This window comes from Mesocricetus auratus, unplaced genomic scaffold (genome assembly GCF_017639785.1).
Source record: "Mesocricetus auratus isolate SY011 unplaced genomic scaffold, BCM_Maur_2.0 Super-Scaffold_100006, whole genome shotgun sequence".
In the NCBI taxonomy this organism is placed as follows: domain Eukaryota; kingdom Metazoa; phylum Chordata; class Mammalia; order Rodentia; family Cricetidae; genus Mesocricetus; species Mesocricetus auratus.
The window spans coordinates 88089384-88111650 of record NW_024429190.1 but is presented as its reverse complement, the minus strand read 5'-3'; the positions used below and the strand labels follow the sequence as shown (position 1 = coordinate 88111650).

At 44.2% G+C, this 22267-nt stretch overlaps 1 protein-coding gene across 1 annotated transcript in view; it reads left to right on the top strand.

Moving 5' to 3' along the window:
- Positions 1-22267, top strand: part of Ube2e2 (ubiquitin conjugating enzyme E2 E2) — a 288237-nt gene that overhangs the window by 208206 nt on the left and 57764 nt on the right. The window contains exon 4 of the mRNA XM_040747649.1: positions 16271-16403. Coding sequence (XP_040603583.1) covers positions 16271-16403 — 133 coding nt within the window. The remainder of the gene's footprint in view (positions 1-16270; positions 16404-22267) is intronic.

Genomic DNA, 22267 nt, shown 5'->3' with positions numbered 1-22267 from the left:
GCTCTTGCTGCTGACCACTCCGGGTCTTTCTCAGGTTTCCCAAGGCTTCCCTTCTCACCACTTTCCATTCTTGTACTGATCCTCACAGGCACGGATTGACACACGAGTACACAGGCGAAGAAGGGTCTTTAAGGACACTGGCAAGTGATTTTTAACAACTCTCTGGAATGCAATTACATTTGACCTGCTATTCTAACTTTGGTTGATTCTGTGCAACTGTTACAGAAAGTTTACAGGACTGGACATCTAGGCACATGTGGCCTGGACAATAGAACTATGAAATGGTCACTGACCAAATTTAAGTTACCCCTGTGGTTGGTTTAAACACTCAGTGGACAATTCACTTCAGACAAAAACTTGACAGTCATAGTTCTGCCGTTGTCTCTGGATAAGAAGAGCGGCGTGTTTGAGGAGGGGCTCTGAGTCCTAAGACATTGTGCTCTAAGGAACTGAGGGGTTGCCAACAGCACCCTAGCTAACCTGTATTCTGTATATAATATGTAATATAACATGTATTTTTGTATTCATTATACTGAAGTTTCATAAATTACAGTTTTATTTTGGGGGTGCTTGTATGCGGTGTGTGTGTGACCACACACGCCACAGTGAATGCTTGAGAGCTGGGATACAGCTCTCTGGAGTCAGTTTTCTTCTGCACCATGTGAGTCGTCAGCCTTGGCAGCAAGCACTTCTACCCCGTCATAGATTTCACTGACCTATGGTCAGTTCTATTCTATGCCCGTTTTCATGCATGCTAATAACTCTTAAGAACTCATGTATCATGGAAGGGTAATGTCAAACATTTCACAGTATATGGGAGAATTCTCCACCTAAAGAAATAGGTAAGTAATCATATACATTTATTTAAACTTTAAATACATTATTGAACATATTTTCATTAAAGGAAATCAGAGAAATATTGAAATTCTCATTACCATCTTCTTTTTTTAAGATTTATTTTATTGATTCATCATATGTACAGTGTTCTGCCTACATGCCAGAAGAGGGCACCAGACTGAATTGTAGACGGTTGTGAGCCACCATGTGGTTGCTGGGAATTGAACTCAGGACCCCTGGAAGAGTAGTCAGTGCTCTTAACCTCTGAGCCATCTCTCCAGCCCCATTACCTGTAAAGGGAAGCCTTTTCCTTGAGAGAAGCCTTCCCGCCAGCCTGACTCCAGAGCCGCATCAGTCCCAAATAACACACAGGAGGCTATATTAATTATGAAGCTGTTGGCCTTGCTTTTTCTTACTGGCTAGCTCTGACTTAAGTATTTACCTCATAATTGTTAATCTAAGTATTTCTCTTACCGGAGAAATTTCCTGGCGTCCTGCCCCATGGCGTTACATCTTGACTCCCTGTGTTTCTCCTCCCCAGAGTCCTCCTGGACTCCTAGTCCCACCTATCTTGGTTCCCTATTGGCCAACAGTGCTTTATTGACATATACACAGGACTTCCCCAACAATTACCAACTTCTTAAAATGACATTTTATTTCCTAATAACTTTGGCTCTGTAGGAAACTTTCAAAATAACACAGAACTTCTCCTGAATTCCTCCATTTCTCAACTTAAGTTCTAAAGACATGGGCCTCCTGCTATGTTTGAATATGTTTCCCTCCAATACACATATTAAAGTTTGTGTCTACATTATGAGATGTGTGAGGGGAACCAGTTAAGACTTTAAACAGGGATGGGTCTATACTTTTGTGAGTGACATTCCACTCACGTGGTTTATGAGTCTGTGGAGCATGCTTCAAGGAGGTCAGCTACAAAGTCCTGTATGGCTGGGTGTCTGGGAGTCACCTTGCCCCTCACCGCAATGCCCCACTGCCTCCACCACAGGATGAGTCTGCTGGTACAGACAGCCCCAGTAGATCCCCTTTGACCCTTGGCCTTGAACCCTGATAACCAACATAAATCTCTATGTCCTCATTCTGTGGTTTTGTGACATTGGCAACAAACTGACTGACAGCTGCATTTTGCATTTCTGAGAACAGAAAGAGAACATTAGATAAAAAAAATAAAGGAAGCCTCGGTTAAGTACGGGTTCTACTTAGAGAGCACGGCAAAGTACCATAGTAACAGACGCTGCATGGTGAAGGAGCTGGAGCTCAAGAGCCCTGTCCTTGCAGTTTATAAACTTTCCTTATACTGAGGTCAAACTCCGCCCCCCGGCCCCCCCCCCCCCCGTGCAGGCAGGCGCTCTACAACTGTGTATCCCGGTTCTTAAGTCTGGGAGTTGTGATTTCTAACCATGCTCATCCCCAAAGGCTGTGCTCAGCACCCTTAGGCGGGTACCTCAGTGGCTCCCGTGGGAATTCACACCTTCTCTCAGAATGTGCCCTCATGCTGGTGCTTCCGGTCACCAGACAGCTGCGGAGCATGCAGAGGTGAAGCAGCCAGTGCAGTCTGCAGAGGCACTGCACTCTGGAGAGGCAGGGTGTGCCAGGCAGGGCCAGTCTGTCGTCTCAGCCAGCTGCGGGTGGAGTTAGCTACGCAAAGTGCAGAAGAGCCAGGGAACCGAAGAAAGCTTTTTAAAACTCGTTTTTTAAAGCCATAAAACTGCTCGGTGCAGAAAAAAGCTCCGTATATCTTAACTTCCTGGGCTGCACCGACACCCTCCTGTCATCGGGGCACTGGTGAGACTGTGTGGAGAAGCAGAGAAAGGAGAGCACTTGGGTTAGCAGCCCTCAGAGAAAAGCAAAACGTGCGTGTCTGATGTTCAGTCCTGAGAGAAACTTCCCTTTGGTTTAGGGGAAGAGCCTGTTCTTGGCTGAAGGTCTAGAAACAGGTATGCATGAAGACACTGAAACAGCAATTGGAGGTTCCCAGGTCTTCCAATAAGTGGGGTACTCTTTGACTTAAAAATGATACCGGATAGTGAGTGCATTCCACCATGTGCTGTCAATGCCGTTTGTAATGCTAACACAGAATTACAACAGGTTTGCTTTAGAGCGTTGATCTCCCGGACTGAAAATTAAATCCATCAAAGCAAAGAAGCCCAGCTGGCTGCACTCTGAAAGAATCAAGCGAAGCCTGCCTGCCTCCCAGCCTTTGAAAGGCTGCTCAGGCCAGTCCACCCGCATCTGTACGGAACAGCCCTTCAGGAGTCTGCTTGGAGGGGGCGCCCCGCTCGAGAAGTGACGTGTTTGTCTGGAAACCACACTAGCCTCCTTCTTTTGAACGCATCGGTTGGCACGCTCCCAAGTGTTGCTTTCCTTATTGTGCATGTACGGTGGCCACCCTGGGTCCCGAGCATTTGTGCTATTGGTGCTGAGTACAATTAGCCTTTTAAACTGCTAGGTTCAATCACAAATTAAAGCTCCCCTGGTGGCCGGGGCGTGGTCTTTCTGAGGCTGAGAAGGTGGCTTTAATCATTCATCCCCGTTTGTTTCTTCCAGCAGCCCCAGCTGCACTTTATTGTTGGGGTTAATGCAGACTGGGAAGTGGATAGATGAAGCCTGCTTGGCAGCCAGTGACCCACAGCCCCCACCCCACCCCCACACTGTGCGATGGGCACGGGCAGTTGTTTCTTACACCAAAACCTCTCTGTCTCTCAGAGACAGCCCACCTAGACAGGAACTGAGGCTATTGCAGAGCACTGGCTCTCAAAGCAAACCTGTGAAATCTGTTCGCTTTGCTTACAGAGAGAGAAGGCACAGGTTGGCGTCTGAAAGGCAATAATAACTGCTACAGAAAACTGATGTTGATATCATGACTGGTGAACTGTGGGGACACTAAATCACCAAATCGAGTGCTAAGAGTCACTTCTCTAAATGTTTTATGCGGCCAGACTACAGAATATTTCGTGAAAGCCAGGAAGTGATGGACAGTCCTCCGCTAAGCCTATGACGTCATCGGGAGCAGCTGTCAGGAGAGCCTGAGCCAGCTGCAGAGAGTGCCATGTTCCCACATCCTTGCCTTCCCCCTCCTTTGGAAAACCTTCTTCAGGGCCATGTGACAAGGAGTGTCGGGACTCCAAAGGAGAAGATGAATGGAAACACTGTCACAATGATGGGTGCAGGATAGCTCATTTTATTAAGGAAAATGATGCCAACAAGTAACCTGCTTACTGCTCTATTGGTCTGCCCCTCCTGCCTTCCCCCTGAAGTCTCCCATGCTGCCTCCTTAAAGCTGTGGGGCAGAGCTTTCAGCAGTGCTGAGTCCGGCTCGCACACATCCACTCGGGTTTTCCTTGCTTTAGTCTATCCTCTCCGAACACACGGACCACCTCCCTGAGTGCTGGCGGGGTGCAGAGGACGGGTAAGAAGTGAGACCTGCACGTGTGGTTGTTCTGTTTGCTTAAGCACAGACTCTGATTTCATGAAAAGCTTTGGGTAGCCGGGTTTCCAGGAGGAGGACGTGGGACACTCTCCCTTGAGTAAAGCCCACCTGGGTAGCCGTAGTGATAAAAGATCGTGCACTCCACAGTACCTTGTTGGAGTGGCCGTCATGAAATTCACTGCTGAGTTACTTACTGTTCGGCATTAGCTAAATCGCTAATTGTCTAGGTGATGTGAAGATGTGTGTTCTCTCCTGAGCCTTTGGGGCACTTGCTTGCAGTTTTGGCCAGCTCTAGCCTCTTTAGTGGAAATGTGGAGAACTACATTTAGCTCGGTTTGGGTCACAGACTTTTACTCTTCCTGGGTATCATCACACTGAGCCTTGCTATCAGTGCCAGGTAGACAAGGTAGACACAAAAGTTTTTGCATGTTTTCCATTGGAATCAGTTTTAACACTTAGTGGGTCACTGTTGCTAAGCCTGTGGATTTCATTAGCCCTTAATTTTAGATGCCATATTGAGCGGCAACTATTTGAAGGAACATACGTTAGTCGTGAGGTGCTGCTCTTAGAGAACCAGATTTTTCCCCAAGTCTGCGCTCGATTCTGTGAATACCGAATATAAAATACCCAGCTCTGCACCAGTGGGATGGCTCACAGGTAGGAGCAGCCGAGCAAGGTGACCTGAGTTTCATCATGGCTCCCACATGGGCAAAACTGAGTCCTGGAAATTGTCCTCTGACCTCCGCAAGCAGGCCATAGCACACATGCACCCACACACAAAATTAATTAATATAAAACATTAAATTTAAAAGTCTGACTCTTAAGATCTCATTACTAGCATTCTTTTTCTACAGATAAGAAAAGTGAGGCTCTCAGGTCTAAGAAGGGCACAGTATCTGAGCCATAGGAGACGCTGGTGGATGACGTGCCTTCATCATAGGATTTCCTTTGTGATCCCTACTTTGAACCTTCCATCAGGGCCATCGCCTGCACATCTGTCACCTAGAGAGCTTGAGGACGTAGGTTCTGGCTCCGGACATCTGACAAACGCCACGGCTTGAGCGCTCAGTCACTGCTGGCTGCTGCTTGCATCATGGCGCATGCTCCCAGGTGCTAAGTCAGTTCTGGTTCACATTCCTGTGGCCTGCTTTTGCGATTATGGCTGCTTTCTTCTTAGTAAGTTAATCAACAGAGATTGGCATTACCAATCATTTGCTGATTTTTTTAAGACAGGGTTTCAGCTTGTGCAAAAGTATATGTTAGAGAAAACATGAATACATTATTAAACAAAGAAAGGGGGACAGGGTTTCTTTGTGTAGCCCTGGCTGCCCTGGTACTCACTTTGTAGACCAGACTGGCTTCTACCTCACAGAGATCCACCTGCCTCTGCTTCCCAAGTGCTAGGATTAAGGGTGATTACTTTTGTGAGCTAAGCATGTATTAGGAGAAGAGACCTGGGTAGCAGAGACTTTAGCGTACAGGACACCATACGGCAGGTGTGTGAGAGACAAATCAGAGAGGGAAGTCAGGACCCTTAAACAGGAGTTCTGCTCCCATCTCCTGCCCAGGGTCAGGAGAGACATGAGCTTCCACTCAGGTCTTCTGTGCGTCTTTAGCCCTTGCTGGCAGCCAGGCGCTGTTGTGAGCACTCCACATACTGCTGCTGTGATGCCCTGTGACTGAAGTGCAGCCACATGGAAGACATAAGGGAGCTGAGACTCTAGGTGGCTTGATAAATGGCTCTGAGCTGTGGCAGTCCCGGGATTCAGACTCTGCCTCCTGGAATACAGTGCATCATTTCTTTAACTGTGCACTTTGCTGCTGGTAGTCCAGGGTCTTCTGAGGTACGTGTTACTCTCCAGCAGACTTGCATGGAGTGTCGAGATGTGCCAGGCACTGTCCGCCTCCTGGTGACTCGCCATCCTCCTCTCCTAACCCTGATAGGAAAGTCTGGTGACAAAGCAGTGACAATGAGTCTTAGAGCCCCATGGCAATGTCAGGAATACCAGTGGGAGGAAATGTTTACAGGTTGTGAGCTGCCACGGCCAGCATTTTAAGAAACATCATTCTGTACCAAGAAACTTTTTGCTTCCCATTTCTTGCATAAGAAATGAAATCATCTCCAGCCAGAAGTTCGTTGGGTATATGGGAGGCCTTTGGAGCTGCCAGCAACTGTACAAGCCACAGCTCTTAACAACCCAGAGGATCTGTAACTGTTTCCCAAGATCTGCCTTATCTACACTCTACGAGGGAATCTCTACTTTGATGGGCTGCCATTAGGAAATAACCATGGCGCTTTACCAGCATGGAGTAGTACCCTGACACATGGAGCTTTACCGTGGTGTCACAGAGCATTACCCCTGGCACCTCGGAGTGAAGCGATAACACCACAAAGCATCATGGCGTCATGGAGGAGCGTTACCATTGAGTGTTGTCATGGCACCACAGAGTGTTGCTATTTCTCTCTGTGACTCGAAGAGTTAAAGAAGCAACTTAGCTGTTTCAGAACTGTGTAGGGCATGTTGTGGTAGTGTTGCTCTGTAGTCCCAACACTTGCGAGGTTAGGAATGTGACTAAGTGATAGAGTCCCCATTGCAGTCTAAAGGGAGTGAGCAGATTAGCAGTGGTATCACTCCTGTGCGGAGCCTGTTTCCACTGCTGATGAGAGCAGAAGACACATGGAAGGCCCTGGCCTTCCTGCCCAGCTCTTGCTGCACTGGCTAGCGCACCTAACCAAATGTTCTGAAGTCCAGATAGGGAAGTATTTGTAGAAGATGTGGTACCCTGAGCCCTTCCGTTTCTCACATAGGATAGAGGTAGCGGGCAATGGGGTTGGGTGCCAGGTGCAAACACATGCTGGGGGAAAGGAGAGAAATGACGCCCATTGGGTTCCTGACTGGACTAAGAAAATGGAATAAGGAAGGTGTCTGACAGTAAAGTTGCTGTTTAATGTTGGATGCATGCCTAGCACTAAAGACGGGCTCCAAGACCTGCAGGTGCTGCTCCTGATCTCTGACCGCAGCAGCAATTCAGTTACTCCACTAGGTTTCTTATCAAATGGGCAGAAGCCTGGACTCGAGGGGTCTCTGCTACATCGTGAGAGGACTTGGGTTACATCCCAGGAATGCGACCTTGAGCAAAGTCCTTTGCTTTGCCAATCCTGAATTCCCAAGAGGAGCAGTTTTGGTTTTATCTGATTAACCCTCCCATCCACCGCCATGGCCACCACCATCCCCTCCTCCCTGTGCGTGTGCTGAGAATTGCTCCTGACCGGGAGCCGTTTTTCTAAAAGGAGATAAAGAGGGCACACTAGGGAAAGGAGGTGTCTTAGTTAGGGATTTCTGTTGCTGTGATAAACACCAAAAAGGGTTTATTCATCTTACAGTTCTCGTCACTCTATCACTGAGGGAAGTTGTGCAGAAACCCAAGGCGGGAGCCCAGAGGCAGGAGCTGGAGCAGAGGCCATGAGGGGTGCTGCTTACTGACTTGTTCCCTGGGCCTCACTCAACCTGCTTTCATACACAGCTCAGGAACACCTGTCCAGAGGTGTCACTGCACACAGCGGCCTGGGCCCTCCCCCATCCATCCTCGTCAGGGAAATGACCCACAGACATGCCCGCACGTCAGTCTGGTGGAGGTGTGTTCACAGTTGAGGTCCCCTCTTCAAATGACATGAACTTATGTCAAGTTGGCAGAACACTAGCTGGCATAGGAAGAAAGGTTGAAAAGCATTCCAGGTACCCATTTGTCAGTCCTTTCAGGTAACTGAGGGTTTTAAAGCACTCTAATTCTGTATTTTAAGTGCTCTCATTGTCCTCCAAGTTCTATTCTAAGCTTTGTTCTATTGAAGCAGATGATTTCAGAGACCTTTATACCTTATTTTAATAGCACAAATTCACACACAGATACACATACACACACAGAGATGCACATATACAAACACACACACACATGCACCCATGCAGACATACACTCGTACATGCATATACACATACACAAATGCATACATACAGACACACGCACACATGTGCACACACACAGACACATGGTTCTTTTCTTTGACTTCTGTTTGTGTTCATAAGTGAATGTGACTTACAGAACGTAACTTGGAAGGACTGGAACTGTAGCTAAGTGGCAGAACATGTGCATAGTGCATATGAAGTCCTGGGTTCAAACCACAAAACCACAAAAATAAAAGGGAAGGGAAACGTTTTCCCATCAACATTCCCTAAACATTGAGTATACTGTTTGCTAGCATTTGCCTTGTACTAGGTGTTGTAAGTAACCTAGAGGGGGTTTAAAGTGCACAGGAAGATGTCCGAAGCTTTAGTAAAAATGCTGGGCCAGTTATCATACACAGGGCTTGACCATCCTACAATTCTGGTATCTGACGGGTTCCTGTCACCAGTATGTGGGAGCAACAAGAGATGACTCGCCTGGTTAGTTACACGCACTGCCACTGTCACATGCTATGTAACATGCTTTGAATTTCTAAAGACTTGGGGAGCATTGCCGACTCCATGCATGCAAATCCTGGTGTTAAACTGTCTACCGACACGCCACATCTCCCAAGAGTCAAGCCTTTGTATGCTCTAACGACTTCCCAAGTTCTGCTCTACCTAGATGCCTATCGGTCATTGGGTCACAGGATTGTCACTGTCATCTTTGTTATCACTTTTCCAACTCAACTCTATAGTTTTTGCTCCCTGACCCTGAGATCCTGAAACCCTTCTTATAAGTTATAGGTGATTAACCTTTGAGTGTGTTTGTGAATGTGTGTGTGTGTTGTCCACCGTGCTCAACGACCGCCACAATAACAGCTGGCATTTGCTTCCTAACTGGGCTCTTACAGACTGTGTGCCCCACTCTTACGGTAAAATGCAGCTATTCAATGAGCTTAGTGCTGTAAGTGGCCAGTCATACAGGTCAGGAAGCTAGGACATAGGAACTCTGCATGGTCACTCAGTGTCTGAGCAGGTTTAACTGACAGGGCCAGAGTTCAAATGATCAAGTCTGAGAGTAGAGGCTTGCGGGTGCTTTCTCACCGCTCAATAGTCCAAATGTTCTGTGCCAGCAAGCTTTTATCTGCCCACCTTAGGGAAAAGTGACCACTAAAATTACAAACCAGTCACCAGTGCAGCTTCTCACATCCGTGATCTGCGTGAAGAATGCACAGACCCTTCCGTTTTGTACAGAGCAAACAGTGACACTCCGAGCCACCTCAGCTATTCTGGCCTGGCCCAGGCGCTGAATGCTTGCTCTCCAATATAGTAGCTGCTGGCCACATGGAAGTATTTAGATTTAAATTCCTTCTGACCAAAAGAGATTGTAATTCCAGTTCTACTCCCACAGCCTCCCCCAGGCTGGGTGTTTAATGGCCACATGTGGCTAGTGGCTGCCGAGTCAAATAAGGATGAGCCGAGACAGAGCTCCAGGTTCTCACAGTTTTCCTGGACAGCTCCCCCAGAGCTGCACTGTGCAACAAAACTGTGCTGAGCTTTTAAAACCACTTAAGTGCTGGATAATGTAGGTAGCCCATCATATCCCAAATATTACCATTTGAGCATGCCATTATTATTATTTTACATCAACAGTTTTCAAAGTGTGGTCACAACCCCTTTGGGAGTCAAACAATCCTTTCACAGGGGTTGCCTAAGACCACTGAATAACACAGATATTTACATTACAATTCATGACAGTAGCAAGATTACAGTTATGAAGTAGCTGTGAAGTAATTTAATGATTGGGGTCACCACATCATGAGGTACTGTAGTAAAGGTTACAGCATTAGGACAATTGAGAGCCATTGTCCTAGATTACATTTATTAATAATGCATACATTATTAATCCTTTGCATTTACAGCCTATGTTCCTTGGCCTTAATCAGAGTCCCATCACCCGGTAGCACATGGCTGCTGTAGAATATAGCACACACTTCAAGAATTTGTTTCACTCCAAGGGGTTCTCCCCTGCAGCATGCCACATAGGAGCGAGGCGGAGACCTTTACAGCTCTAGTGCCACTACCCTAACTGTAAGACTGAAAGTCGTGCAAATCTGCTTCCCAGGGTGACAAGGGGAGTGAGTGACAGCTGAGGTGCAGTCTGTGTGTTGAGCAGGCAGATGAGGTTTGTGTGCCTTGGAAAACACAAGTCAGATTTTCAGACTGTTTGTTGCTACTGACTTAGCATGTCTTTAAAAGACACACCTTGACCAGACAGAGAACCCAAAGTGGTAAAATCAGCTGTGTTGATTTTAATCCAGCCTCAGCTGCATAGGCAACTGACCTGAATAAAATCTGGATTTCTGATTGAAAGCCAGATACAACCCTGCTAGCAAAAACTTAGTTTAAGTAGTCCACAGTCAGCCCCTCTTGCTAACTTATCTGTCTTCTGCTCCTGAGTTCCTCTCTTGATGGCACTGGATGGTGACAATTCACTTGACCTACATTATGTAACTACCCCTGGTTTCCATTCCTGGAACATCATCTTAAAACTTCTCAAAGTGATTCCTGGAAATTATGTCTTCACATTTGAAGAAAGTATTTGTACATAGTTTCGTAGGTGAGTATTTTTTAACTGACTTTCTTCATCTGCCTTGAGATAATGTTGTAACTATAACCTATAATTTACTCTCCTTAAGCTTTTTTTCCTGGTAAACTCCTATATTCATAGTGGGTTTAATTATAGCTCAAAATGGAAGTATTTGTATTATTCATCTGAAGAGTGTGCTCATTTAGCAGCAAGAGGCTGTTGCTATGAAAGCAACCTTGTCACCTGGGAGGCATGCAGTCATCTGCCTCACTACCAGCTCAGCCAATGGCAGGATGGGGCAGAATATTGTTCTGGTCCCTCGACTCAGTGTTTTGCAATGTATTTCAATCATTCCCTTTGCAGTGAATTAGACTGGCTGTGATTTTATTCACATTGTCTTTTCAAAAACAGAAAGAGAGTTGCTGGAGAGATGCCTCAGTGATTGAAAGTACTTGCTGCTCTTCCAAAGGACCTGAGTTAGTTTCCTAGCACCTACACAGTGGCTTGCAACCATCAATACCTCCAGTTCCAGGGGACCCAACACTCTCTTCTGGCCTCCATGGGCACTGAGCACACACATACATTCAGGAAAAACACACACACACACAGTAAAAATAAATCTAAAGCCAAAAGAGAATCCAAATAGTTGAAATAAAATTGAATGGGCCTTCATCTTCATCGCTAGTTCTGTGTGACTTGCTTCCCCAACCTGCCATAACCCTTGTTCTCACACAGCCACTTGTGAGGTGAGGTCTGTCGTTCTAGTCCATGTCTTTTTAAAATAGTGTTCATTCTTTTATGGTGTGGGAAATTGAACTCAAAGCCTCATACCCAGTAGACAGGTGCTTTACCGGTGAGCTTCACCCTCAGTCCAGGGTCAGTTTAGATTTTTGTTTTGTTTTGTTTTGAGAATTTCATACATGAATATTGTGTTTACATCATTTTCTCTTTACCCCTTTACCCCTTCTAGATCCTTCCTCCCACCCCACTCTCAAATTCATTATGTGTGTGTGTGTGTGTGTGTGTGTGTGTGTGTGTGTGTGTGTGTGTGTGTAACCTGCTGACTCTCAGTGTCGCCATATTTAATTTAGGGCTGGATTGGATAATCTATCAAGGAACTTCTCCCTGGAGAAGTTTGATTCTCCCTCTCCCACAGCCGTTGTCTGCAGCTCTTCATCTGTAGGTAGGACCTTGTGAGATTCCCCCCAACCCCCCCAGCCCCATTTGTATATCAGCTTGTGTTGTCATTGTGTAGGTCTTATTTAGTCAACCATATTTTTTATGTTTAATGATTGTAACCTCCCTGTCATATATATAGTGGATGTCCTTGGCCTCTTTCTCTTATGGTTTGTAGCTCCCCTTTCTATGATGTTCCCTGACCCTTAGACATAGGGGTTGTGTCAACTGAATTTGGGCATCTCAAAATCAGTTGTCCTCAGTTTTATGACTAGCTGTGAATATCTGTAATTGTCTCTATATGCCTCCAAAGGAAACTTCGTTGATGATGGGGGGGGGGAGCTGCGCGTGTGTGTGAGTATCAGGGTTAGTATTTAGAATACAGTTGGGAATTATACTGGTTTACTGATTTAAGAAAGTGGTAGTTGCAGTACGCTCTCCACTAAGTTCCATGACCTCACCAGCCATGAGTAGTTGGCTGGGTTTATAGTACCAACATGAATTCTCTACTATTGAGCAAACTTTAAGTCTAATTAAATGACTGTTAGTTACTCCAGAGATATAAGTGCAAATATTGTACCCTTGGGGGCCTCTTGTCAGTGCCGGTTGTCGTAATTCATAAACTTTACAGCTTGTGGGACACTAGGTCAGTTTTTAATGCAAAGTAGGATCACAGAACTTACTCAATTCACATTGCACTTTATAGCCTTTTGAATATATTTTCCATTCCTTATTGTTATTACATTTGTATTTACTTTGTGTGCATGGATGTGTGTATGTGTGTGTACATATACATGCCTAGTACACAACTTTCAGGAGTGGATTCTCTCCAATGTGCACTTCCTGGGGATCAAACTCTTGTCATCAGTTTTGGCAGTAGGCATCTTTACCCACTGAGCCACCTTGCTGACCCACATATTTTTCTCTATATGAAATTTGATGCATGTAATTGAACATTCTTGACACTCCGTGATTAGATTAGCAGCCGTTGCTCTAAGATCGCCACACACAGTAAGAAGTAGATGGTGGTTTGAAGGAGGGTGCCCCACAGGCTCATGCAGATGAATACTTGCTCCTCGGATGGTGATCCTTTGGGAGGATTAGGAGCTTCTACCTCTTATTTGCAGAACAAATGTGAGTGAACTCTCAGCTACTTCTGTGTCATGATGCTGCCATGATGGTTATGGACTCTAGTCCCCTGGAGCCCTAGGCCCCCAATTAAATGCTTTCTTTTTTATGCTGCCTTGGTCATGGTATTTTAATCACAGAAATAGAAAGGTAACTAAGACATAGAAGAAGACCAAGAAACCTCTCATCTGAACTCTTGTTCAGTTTCTTGCTTTACACCATAGTTGTGAAGACAGTATAGTCTCTTTGTGGCCGGTTTGTCTTGTGCTGCCTGTCTAGGCATTTGAATTTTAGGGTCTTCTGCTGCTGTGCAGGGTCTCCCTGCCAGACAGCTTTCCTCTAGGTAAGTCATTTGTCTCCAGCTAGGATAGATGTGCTGCCAGTGTTGCTATTGCAATGACCTCTGATGCATATACACCAGTGGGGTTTGAGTGCAGATGCTCTGCTCTATCACAGGAGTATGTTCAGTTGAAATAAAGTCTGCATTCTTTATTAATATATGTTCTATCTTTAATTGAAATGGTCATTATACACAGAACAAGGCACCGTGTGATACCAGCATAGATGTGTGTCGTGATTGGAGCACTGGCTGGTGTATCCTTTACCTCAGAGATTAGCCTTTTCTATGTGTTTGGAACATTAGAAGAAAACACTGAAATATTGAATGAATTCTTCCCAACTATACCATAGTTGTCCTCTTGTGATACCAGCCATTAAAACTGATTCCTGTTATTTAGTTATACTCCTGAAAGATGTTGTCCAGGAAAGCTTTATCAAAACTGATTCTCTGTTATTTAGTTACACTCCTGAAAGATGTTGTCCAGGAAAGCTTTCTCTCGCCGAGTCCTTGCCTTCTCAAATGAAGAATTCTGCCGAGAAACAATGACAGTTTACTTAGCAAAGCAATACTGTGCTCCAGGAAGCGATTGGAGCGGGCTGACCCAAGGAGTAGCATCATCCCATGTTGTGCATTTTAAGAAAGTTCTGTGACCTTTAAATAGGTTGGCATGTTGATGGCCTAAGGTGACTTTTTTCTTTCCCAAATCATGATGGTTGACTTATCTCTTTTTGGGTCTTTCTGTTCATGGTCCTCTTTAAAAGAGGAAGGGAGGGAGAGGGTCAAAAACACAATACAGATAATAATGGAGCCACAGTCTTTTGAGAGCATCCCCTTAGCATACATGTGTGGCAGCTAGGAAAGTGCCCTAATGCCCTAGTTTCTGATACAGCAGGAAGACCCTAACTGCAGCATCAAGGATGTCTATCCACAAAAAGATGACACAGCTGCCAAGATACAACTGAAGTTTCCTTGGCTCCTTCCTGTCTCTCTTTGCCCAACCAGGAAACATGGTTCTGGTGATACCACTCAATTTCCTGGACTCCCTCACATCCAGCTCCTTATCTACCTGGCCCACACCCCCTAACCAGCTGTCTTCACACTGGACTCTCAAAGCCACTGTTCTGTTCTCTATTTCTGTGAGACCAGTGTTGTAGCTAGCACATACAAGAACATGCAGCATTTGCTGTTCGGTATCTGCCTTTGCTGAGCTCAGCACCTACCAGGTTCACCCATGACGCTGCAAAGGACAGACTTTTCCTCCTCCTTTTCTTTCTTTCTGAAGACCAAGGTTCTCTTCTCCAGCATATTTGAAAAAGTATCTGCAGTGTAGGAACCAGATGTTCCCAAGTCTTCATCACCATGAAGTTTGTTCATTAAGCATTTGTTTTTGCCAATTGAATTATTTTCCAAATTTTGATGAAACTAAGCAATAAAACTAATTTTATTTCCATCCTTTAGAAATGTCTGTTGTTTTTCTGGCAGAATTTTAGTCTTTTTCCTATTAATTCATAAGAATTTTTGTTTGGGCCCTAAGATTTGGTGAGTTTTACATGATATAGATATTGTTTTTTAGTTTATAAACATGAGACTACATAGATTTTATTTTTGCATGGAAGAGAAGGAGGAGATGGGGGAGAAGCAAGTTGAAGGGAGAAAGGGGGAAGAGGGAAGGAGGAAAGGGAGAAAGTTTCTTTTTTTGTAAACTGTAAGAGTAACATTTTCTTTTTTACTTTGATCTGTTAGTGAGGTAAATTACATTAAAATGTTTATCACTATGTAGTCTCATCTTGGTTATGATCAATGCTTATTGACTTTGGAGTACAATCTTTCCTAAGCATTCACAGTATTGCCCACCTCATTACATGATATGAGGATTTTATTATAAATAATAACCTGATAACACAGAGAGAACCCAGGAAGACCTTTTGGGTCATTTCTGTGTTTCTCCCAGTCCTTGTGGGCAGGGGAAACAGTGACTCTAAAATCAGGCTCAGGGTGCTGGGAAAAATGAATGCTGGACCACCAAGCTACGTCCCCAGCACCTGGAAAGCTGAATTTTACTCATTCTGTGGCTGCTCAGTGGCAAGAAGTAACATTGCTCACTTTTACATTGGGCTTTATTCTCCATAGTGAATTTGTTGGAGACACAGGTTTATGTTAGCCAGTCATAGTCATGTAACCTGCTCAGCTATAGCCTGCCATTGTCCGACAAATGTGTACTTAGTATGCAAACTCTACTTCTCAAGGAATTTTTATTCTAGGGGGGAACAGAGACAATGTTATAAAATACAGTCAGGAGATAAACTGTCACTTCTTAACATCCAGGAGATGGCGGGAGGAGGAAGAGACTCTTGTTTGGCATATTGCAGGGCTGGGTCTTCTGTGGCTGTTTCCTGGTATCATGATGTCAGCATTCTGCGTGCTTAGTGCAGGCTCATGTCAGCTGTTCTGAATTAGCGTTTCTTACTTGGAAGTCTTGTGTCATGGCCCCCAGGGTTATGTCACCCTTCTCAAGACTTTACAGATTATATCATATGTATACTCGGCTGGTCCTTAGAAACTTGTTCCATGGTGTCTGGTTTGTGAGCAGTACAGCAGAGCCTTCTGCTCCCTTGCACTAAGTAATATCAGCATGTTCAGTTTACAGAAGAATGGTGTTGACAAGAATGATATGGTAGATAATAAAAGTAACCTATTGACTTTGCTGTGTTTTATGGAATTACTTAATTTATTGTTACCATAAATATATACTTTTAATTCCAAACCTTATGTAATTTCTAATCACATTTCATTTGTGTGTCTTGTTTCAGTGCTGGACCCAAAGGAGACAACATTTATGAATGGAGGTCAACCATATTGGGACCCCCAGGATCTGTCTATGAAGGAGGAGTGTTCTTTCTTGATATTACCTTTTCACCAGACTATCCGTTTAAACCCCCTAAGGTCAGTATGATGCTTTCACTTATTATCAGCTATCTGTGTTGGGTATGCACATGCTAAATGTATGGTATGTATGTGGTGTATATCTGCTCTGTTGGGATAGGCAGCTTCCCAGGACACATCATGCTCAGAAGGAAACAGAATGTGAGAAATTACACGTTGTTCCTCTACCTCAGTGTTCACTCGTTCCATTGCTCTTCCCCATTATTGCTTCTCAGTAGCATGTGAGTTAATATTACAGAAAATCCCCTGCTGTGCGAGTAAAATGGGAACGTGGGATTGGACCTGAGTCAGGCTCAGAAGCCAGACTACAGGCAGAGGAGGCATGTTTACCACATCTGCACGACTCTGCTGCCTGCACAGCTCAGCTGCTCACGTGACACCCAGAGAAACTGCAGTGACATCAAGAAAATTCATTTGAGACTATTCTGAGGGCTGGAAGCATAACTTGGTGCAATTCTGGGTTCAATCCCTAATGCCAAAATATGTATACATTCTGTATGTATATGCATGTATATATTTTTTTAAATAACCCATTAATGGAAAATAATTTTTTCATGCCTACTACAAGTCAAGAGTACAATCAGTCAGGATATGGGACTTCCTTTTATTAAGATGAGGTGGTATACTTTAAGATATCTTCTCATTTCTCTCCCCTGCCTCTGGCCATTAGCACTTACCCTCCATTCTGGAGAAGGATAGCCCCAGAGTTCAGTGGCTATGTCTGTTAGTCACCAGGAAATGCTCATCTGCTGTGAGTTCTCCCTGTGCGCAGAGAAGCAGTCGTCTGCATTGTGTTGGCCTTCACCACATTTTCCAGGGCCCTCCCAGCTCTTCCTTCTTTTTCTTGGCTTTCTTCCTTCCATTCCATTGATGCCCAGAGAGCATTTTGATGCGAAGAAGAAGGAGAAGGAGAAGGAGAACAAGAAGAAGAAGAAAAGTAACAACTCCAGTAACTTGTCAGCACTGTGCAGGAAACAAAGCAGCGTGTCAGGCTTGGGCTGGGAAGTCAGCCCCAAACCTTGGTGCCTTAGCACATTACACGGTGTGCTTATGCAAGCCCAGAGCACTGCTGGCACCGCAGAGGCTGCCTAGACCCTGCTTTTACTAGGTTTCCATGGCAAAGCCATAGTGACTGTAGTGCATACTCCCTCCCTTGGCTGGATGGGAACCATTGATCCTTCCACTGTACTTTGGACCAGCTTATAAGTCACCTGGAGTGCCTGCTGTCCTTGTAGGGGCATGAGGGCCTTCCTCTGGCATCCTCTAATGTTAGGGTGCAGAGTGAAGAAGAGAGACAGTGTAGTCAGGAACTTGTGCTGCCCATAAACCTGGTGGGACCTGTTCAGGGAGGTAAGCATCTCAGCCTTCCCATCCACCTCTGTGACCGCGTTTTTTAGATCAGGCAAAGTAAGAAGTATTAAATTGGGTGAAAGAATTTAGTGTTTGAAGAGGCTTTGATGCAACAGGAGGATAAGCCAAAACTGCAGAGATAGAGGGGACAAGAGAGATGGCTTGGTAGTTAAGAGCAGTGCCTGCTCTTCCAAAAGACCCAGGTTCAACTCCCAGAACCCACATGGTGCTAACAGTTGTCTAAAATTCCATTTCCAGCGGATCCAGCATGCTCCTGACCGCCATGTGCTGCTTACATGTGGTGTATAGACATATATCCAGACAAAATACCCACACACATAAAATAAAACTATAGAGATAGAATTTGCCATGTCTGAGAATCAGAAAAAGTAAGTCATGATCAATCAAGATAGGCACGACTTCCTTTATAGTCCTATAAATAGAATTTTTGGCTGGGAAACTAGGGTTCTTGTACCTTTAAGGACACTTTTTAGGAGTGTCCTAGCTGAGATATTCACTGTGGGAATATCTGTTAACCTTTGAGATAGCAGGGGTGGGGGGTTGTGAGCATTCTTCATCAGCTGACTTGGTTACCTAGTAAGGGGTTTGTCCTAACCTTAGTGGGGTGCCCTCTGAGTGAATGTAGGAACTCAGGTGAGACGTGGCATGGTTTTCTAGCAGCATAGCATCAGCAATCTTCAGACCATATACTCTGCCCTGAAGGGTTTACTGATGAGTACCCGGGCACGAAAGAAATGTCCTATAGACAGACGTGCCAGGACCGCGGTGTGGACCAGCTCCCACTTTATCCTGGATGACTGAATGCGACAGAAGCTGTTGGATACAGGGATATAGATGTCTGTTCTTCATGAGAAAACCCTGACCCACATTTAAACAGTGCACTCTGATTCCATGTCCAAGACACTGGCTTCTCTTTGTCCCAAGTGTCCAAAGAAAGCCGTGTCACACAGACCGTCTCCACAGACCGTGAACTGGTGTGGACAATCTGTAAGGAAAAAATTTGACTTTGGCAGCTGAAACCACAACTTAAATGTTCATTTCCCAGAATCATATAGGAAATTTGAAAAGGAAAATGCCACCTTCTAAGTTAGCAGTTTTAAAGTTGGATGCTGAAGACAGATCCCCTGAAGGAGACACCGGTCAGCCCAGACAAGGCTTTGCTGCCCCTTTAAATCCTATGTTCGTGTTGAGGCCTCCTCAGCCCCTTCTCCCATGCCATACCTCCTTCAGGGCTGTCTGTGCCCTCTTCGCCCGCCTCTCTGACCGGGTGTCCCTGTTCTGCCTGATGCCACATTTCCCTCCACTCTGGAACCTGAATTATCTACTTAGATATCCATGCCAAGCATATTAGCAGCAAGTAACAAACACGGCAAGTGTTTGTTATTGTTGTTGTTACTGCTCCTGCTGCAAGCTCTGTTTCAACCCTTCAGTGTGAAACAGAACTACTGCAGCTTGAAGGTCTGGGAGATTGGAGCATCTCCTCCTGCACAGGAGCTTTGGGAGTGTGGGGAGGGCTGCATCAGCTTGAAGACCCCACATTCCAGTACCTGGTTTTTCAAAATGAGGTCATGTACTCACCAGTAATATTTCTCTGTTATGGTGCCAGTTGGATGGGCCTCTGTCTAGGAATAGTACATTATGACCAAAAAGGAAAGTATAATAAGCTGATAGCATGTCTTCTAAATAGTTTTTAGTGTCGTTGGTATTTTTCAGTACAGAGAAATATTTTAGTGTTAGGATTCAGATATCTGCTTATGTTTGAAATACAAGTAGCTTTGTATTTTGCTGTGGGTTTTATTTTCTTATTCATATTTCAAGTATTTCTGTGCTTGTGTTTTAAATTTTTAATTTTGCATTCTGTATATTTGTTACAGAATAAAGTGCAATAGTAACAAGCAAAAAGAAAAAATGCCTATAATTTAATCCCCAAAACAGACTATTCACACAGTTTTAGTATATCCCTGTGGAGATTTTTATTCTTTTTTCATATATGCATATTGATATGTATCATGTTGACAGACATGCACAAACTTTTATCAAAACAGTCCCTTACTCTCCATGGCTTCATAATTATTGTATTCTCTACTGGTGCTACATATTTCCAATGAATATGTCACTGTATTACAATTATAGAGCCTACATAATACTCCATTGTATAAATGTACCAAAATAGAATTGGTCTCCTGTGGCTGAACACTTAAGTTGCTGTCAGTACTTGTATTATAATCGGTGATGTGATGGCATCCTGATAATTAGCATACTTTGTATTCTTGTACATTTACTCCCTGAGGCTAAATTTGTTGACATGAAATTCTGGGTAGATAAGCTTGCACAGTTGTAGAGTTTTTGATAAAGGTTGACAAATTTGCCCTGCAGAAAAGCTAAAAGTTCACATCATGGCCATCATCATTTGACGATGGGACAGAATTTCCCTATTCCGCCCTTGGGTTTTTTTTTAATCTCCAACAGCATGTTGTAACAGTTGTTATAACCAGAACTTACTTGACACCAGTAAGAAGTGGAGTGATTTGCATTTTCACGTGTCCTGCTCTCCAGTTGCCCATTTGGTGAAAGATGTCAAAGTACTTTTTTCTTGGAAGTCCCACTCCATATAAAACCACCAGGAAATGTAGTAACAGGCTATGTTATATTCTTGTACAAATACACCTTCTTTAAAAAAGAAAACAAGAACAAAAAAACTATGACAGTTTCATGACGTTCTGTGACATCTTTCATGATGTCCTGTGTTCCAGAGACTGCAATAACATGCATCTTAATTATAGGGCGATGCTAGGTAACAGGTCCTATGTTTGTGGAATAGAAACACATAGCTTTCTTTGCTTTCCTGGTGATCTGCAAATTTCATACAAGATGAGTGAGTTTTCAGGTACATGACAAGAATGTTTGTTGTTTTTACTTGTGCAGGCAACCTGTGCACACAGCAGGCATGCTGGGTCAATATTCACACCCAGTACTAGAAAGTGTCTTTCTAGGCAACAGTACATACCAGAGAACATTCTCCAAAAAGAGATGGTAAAGTGTATACCTAGTGTATTTTTAAACAGTATTCAAATTATATATATGTGCAGAAATATTTATATCTACAAAATTAAGAAAAATATTAAGGTGCCAATGGGATAGCTTGTCACCAGGTGTGCAACCTGAATGTGATCCCAGGTACCCACATAGTAGAAGGAAAGGAACAACTCATGTAAGTTATCCTTTTATCTCCACACATTCAGTGATGTGTACACACACACACACACACACACACACACACACTAAATAAAGAATAATACTAAAACGCTTTTGTAATACTTTTTTAAATAAAAGTTACATACATCTTAAAATACATCTAAGTTCATTTGGAGTGTATCTTATTTGGAGGGGGAAGTACTCTGATTTTTCATTCAGATCTAACCAAGTTACTTAATAATCAAATATGAACTGAAAAGAAAAGATGTTAACTATGCTAGTGAGGTGCAGTCCAGAAGCATGGAGACAGGGAAAGCACTGAGGAGTTAGTGCCATGGCCGAGGCCAGAAAAGCAGTAAGGCTACGCTGTGGGACTCCAACAAGAGCAGTGGTGTTTGAACTCTTCACCTTTGTTCTGTGAGTGCACAGCATGTAGCCATCCAGACACTGAACATACAGGAATGAGCAAGAGGAGGCCCCTGCAAGGGTAGAGTTCACATCCAGCATGCAATAGGACAGGCCTCTCTCAATCTGGGCATATAAGACATGTGAGCATAACTATATACTGTGTAGAAATGTCCCTTGTGATGTAGTATACATGACGGCATTCCTGGTTCCTGCCCACAATGTGCCAATATTAATTTCTTTTTTGCCTACTTGGGACAAAGAGAAATGTCCCCAGAAGTTGCCAAAAGTTCCTGAACGAACAGTGTCATGCCTGGCTGACAACCATTGTGTTCTCAATGGCAATCCTAACTAATTAGCAACTGATTTTTGTGAGGACTCAGGGTTCTGATCTCAGTGATAGCATGGGCTTTGCCTCTGAGGAACTCACTGGCACCTGCTGAGACGTGTTCAGAGTGCCCAGCTAGTAGCTAGACAGGCCTGAAGTTCAGGTTGGAGATGTGAGCTCAAGGTGCGTCCTTGAGTCGGTAGATAGAGATCTACTGTGATCTCACCTATAAAAATGTGCTGTTGTTGAGCCAAACTGAATTTTTCTGCATCTGTAAATTTCCAGAATGAGTTTCCCAAAGGAAAACACTAATTATTGGAAAAACTAAGAAAGTAATATTTTCTCATTTTCATGTTCTCAGTACTTGGAGATTAGAAAGATATTTTTCATGTGAAGTATTATTGCTGGCAGGCTCATACAATATTACGTAAAATAGCTTGGTAAGAGAAATAGCTTACTGCTAATAAATTATGAAAACAACTGGACTGGGCAGATAATCCCTCTGGGTTTCCAAATCAGGCTTTAGTAATTTATTGCTGTTCAAGTAGGTCTCTGCAGGGGGTGG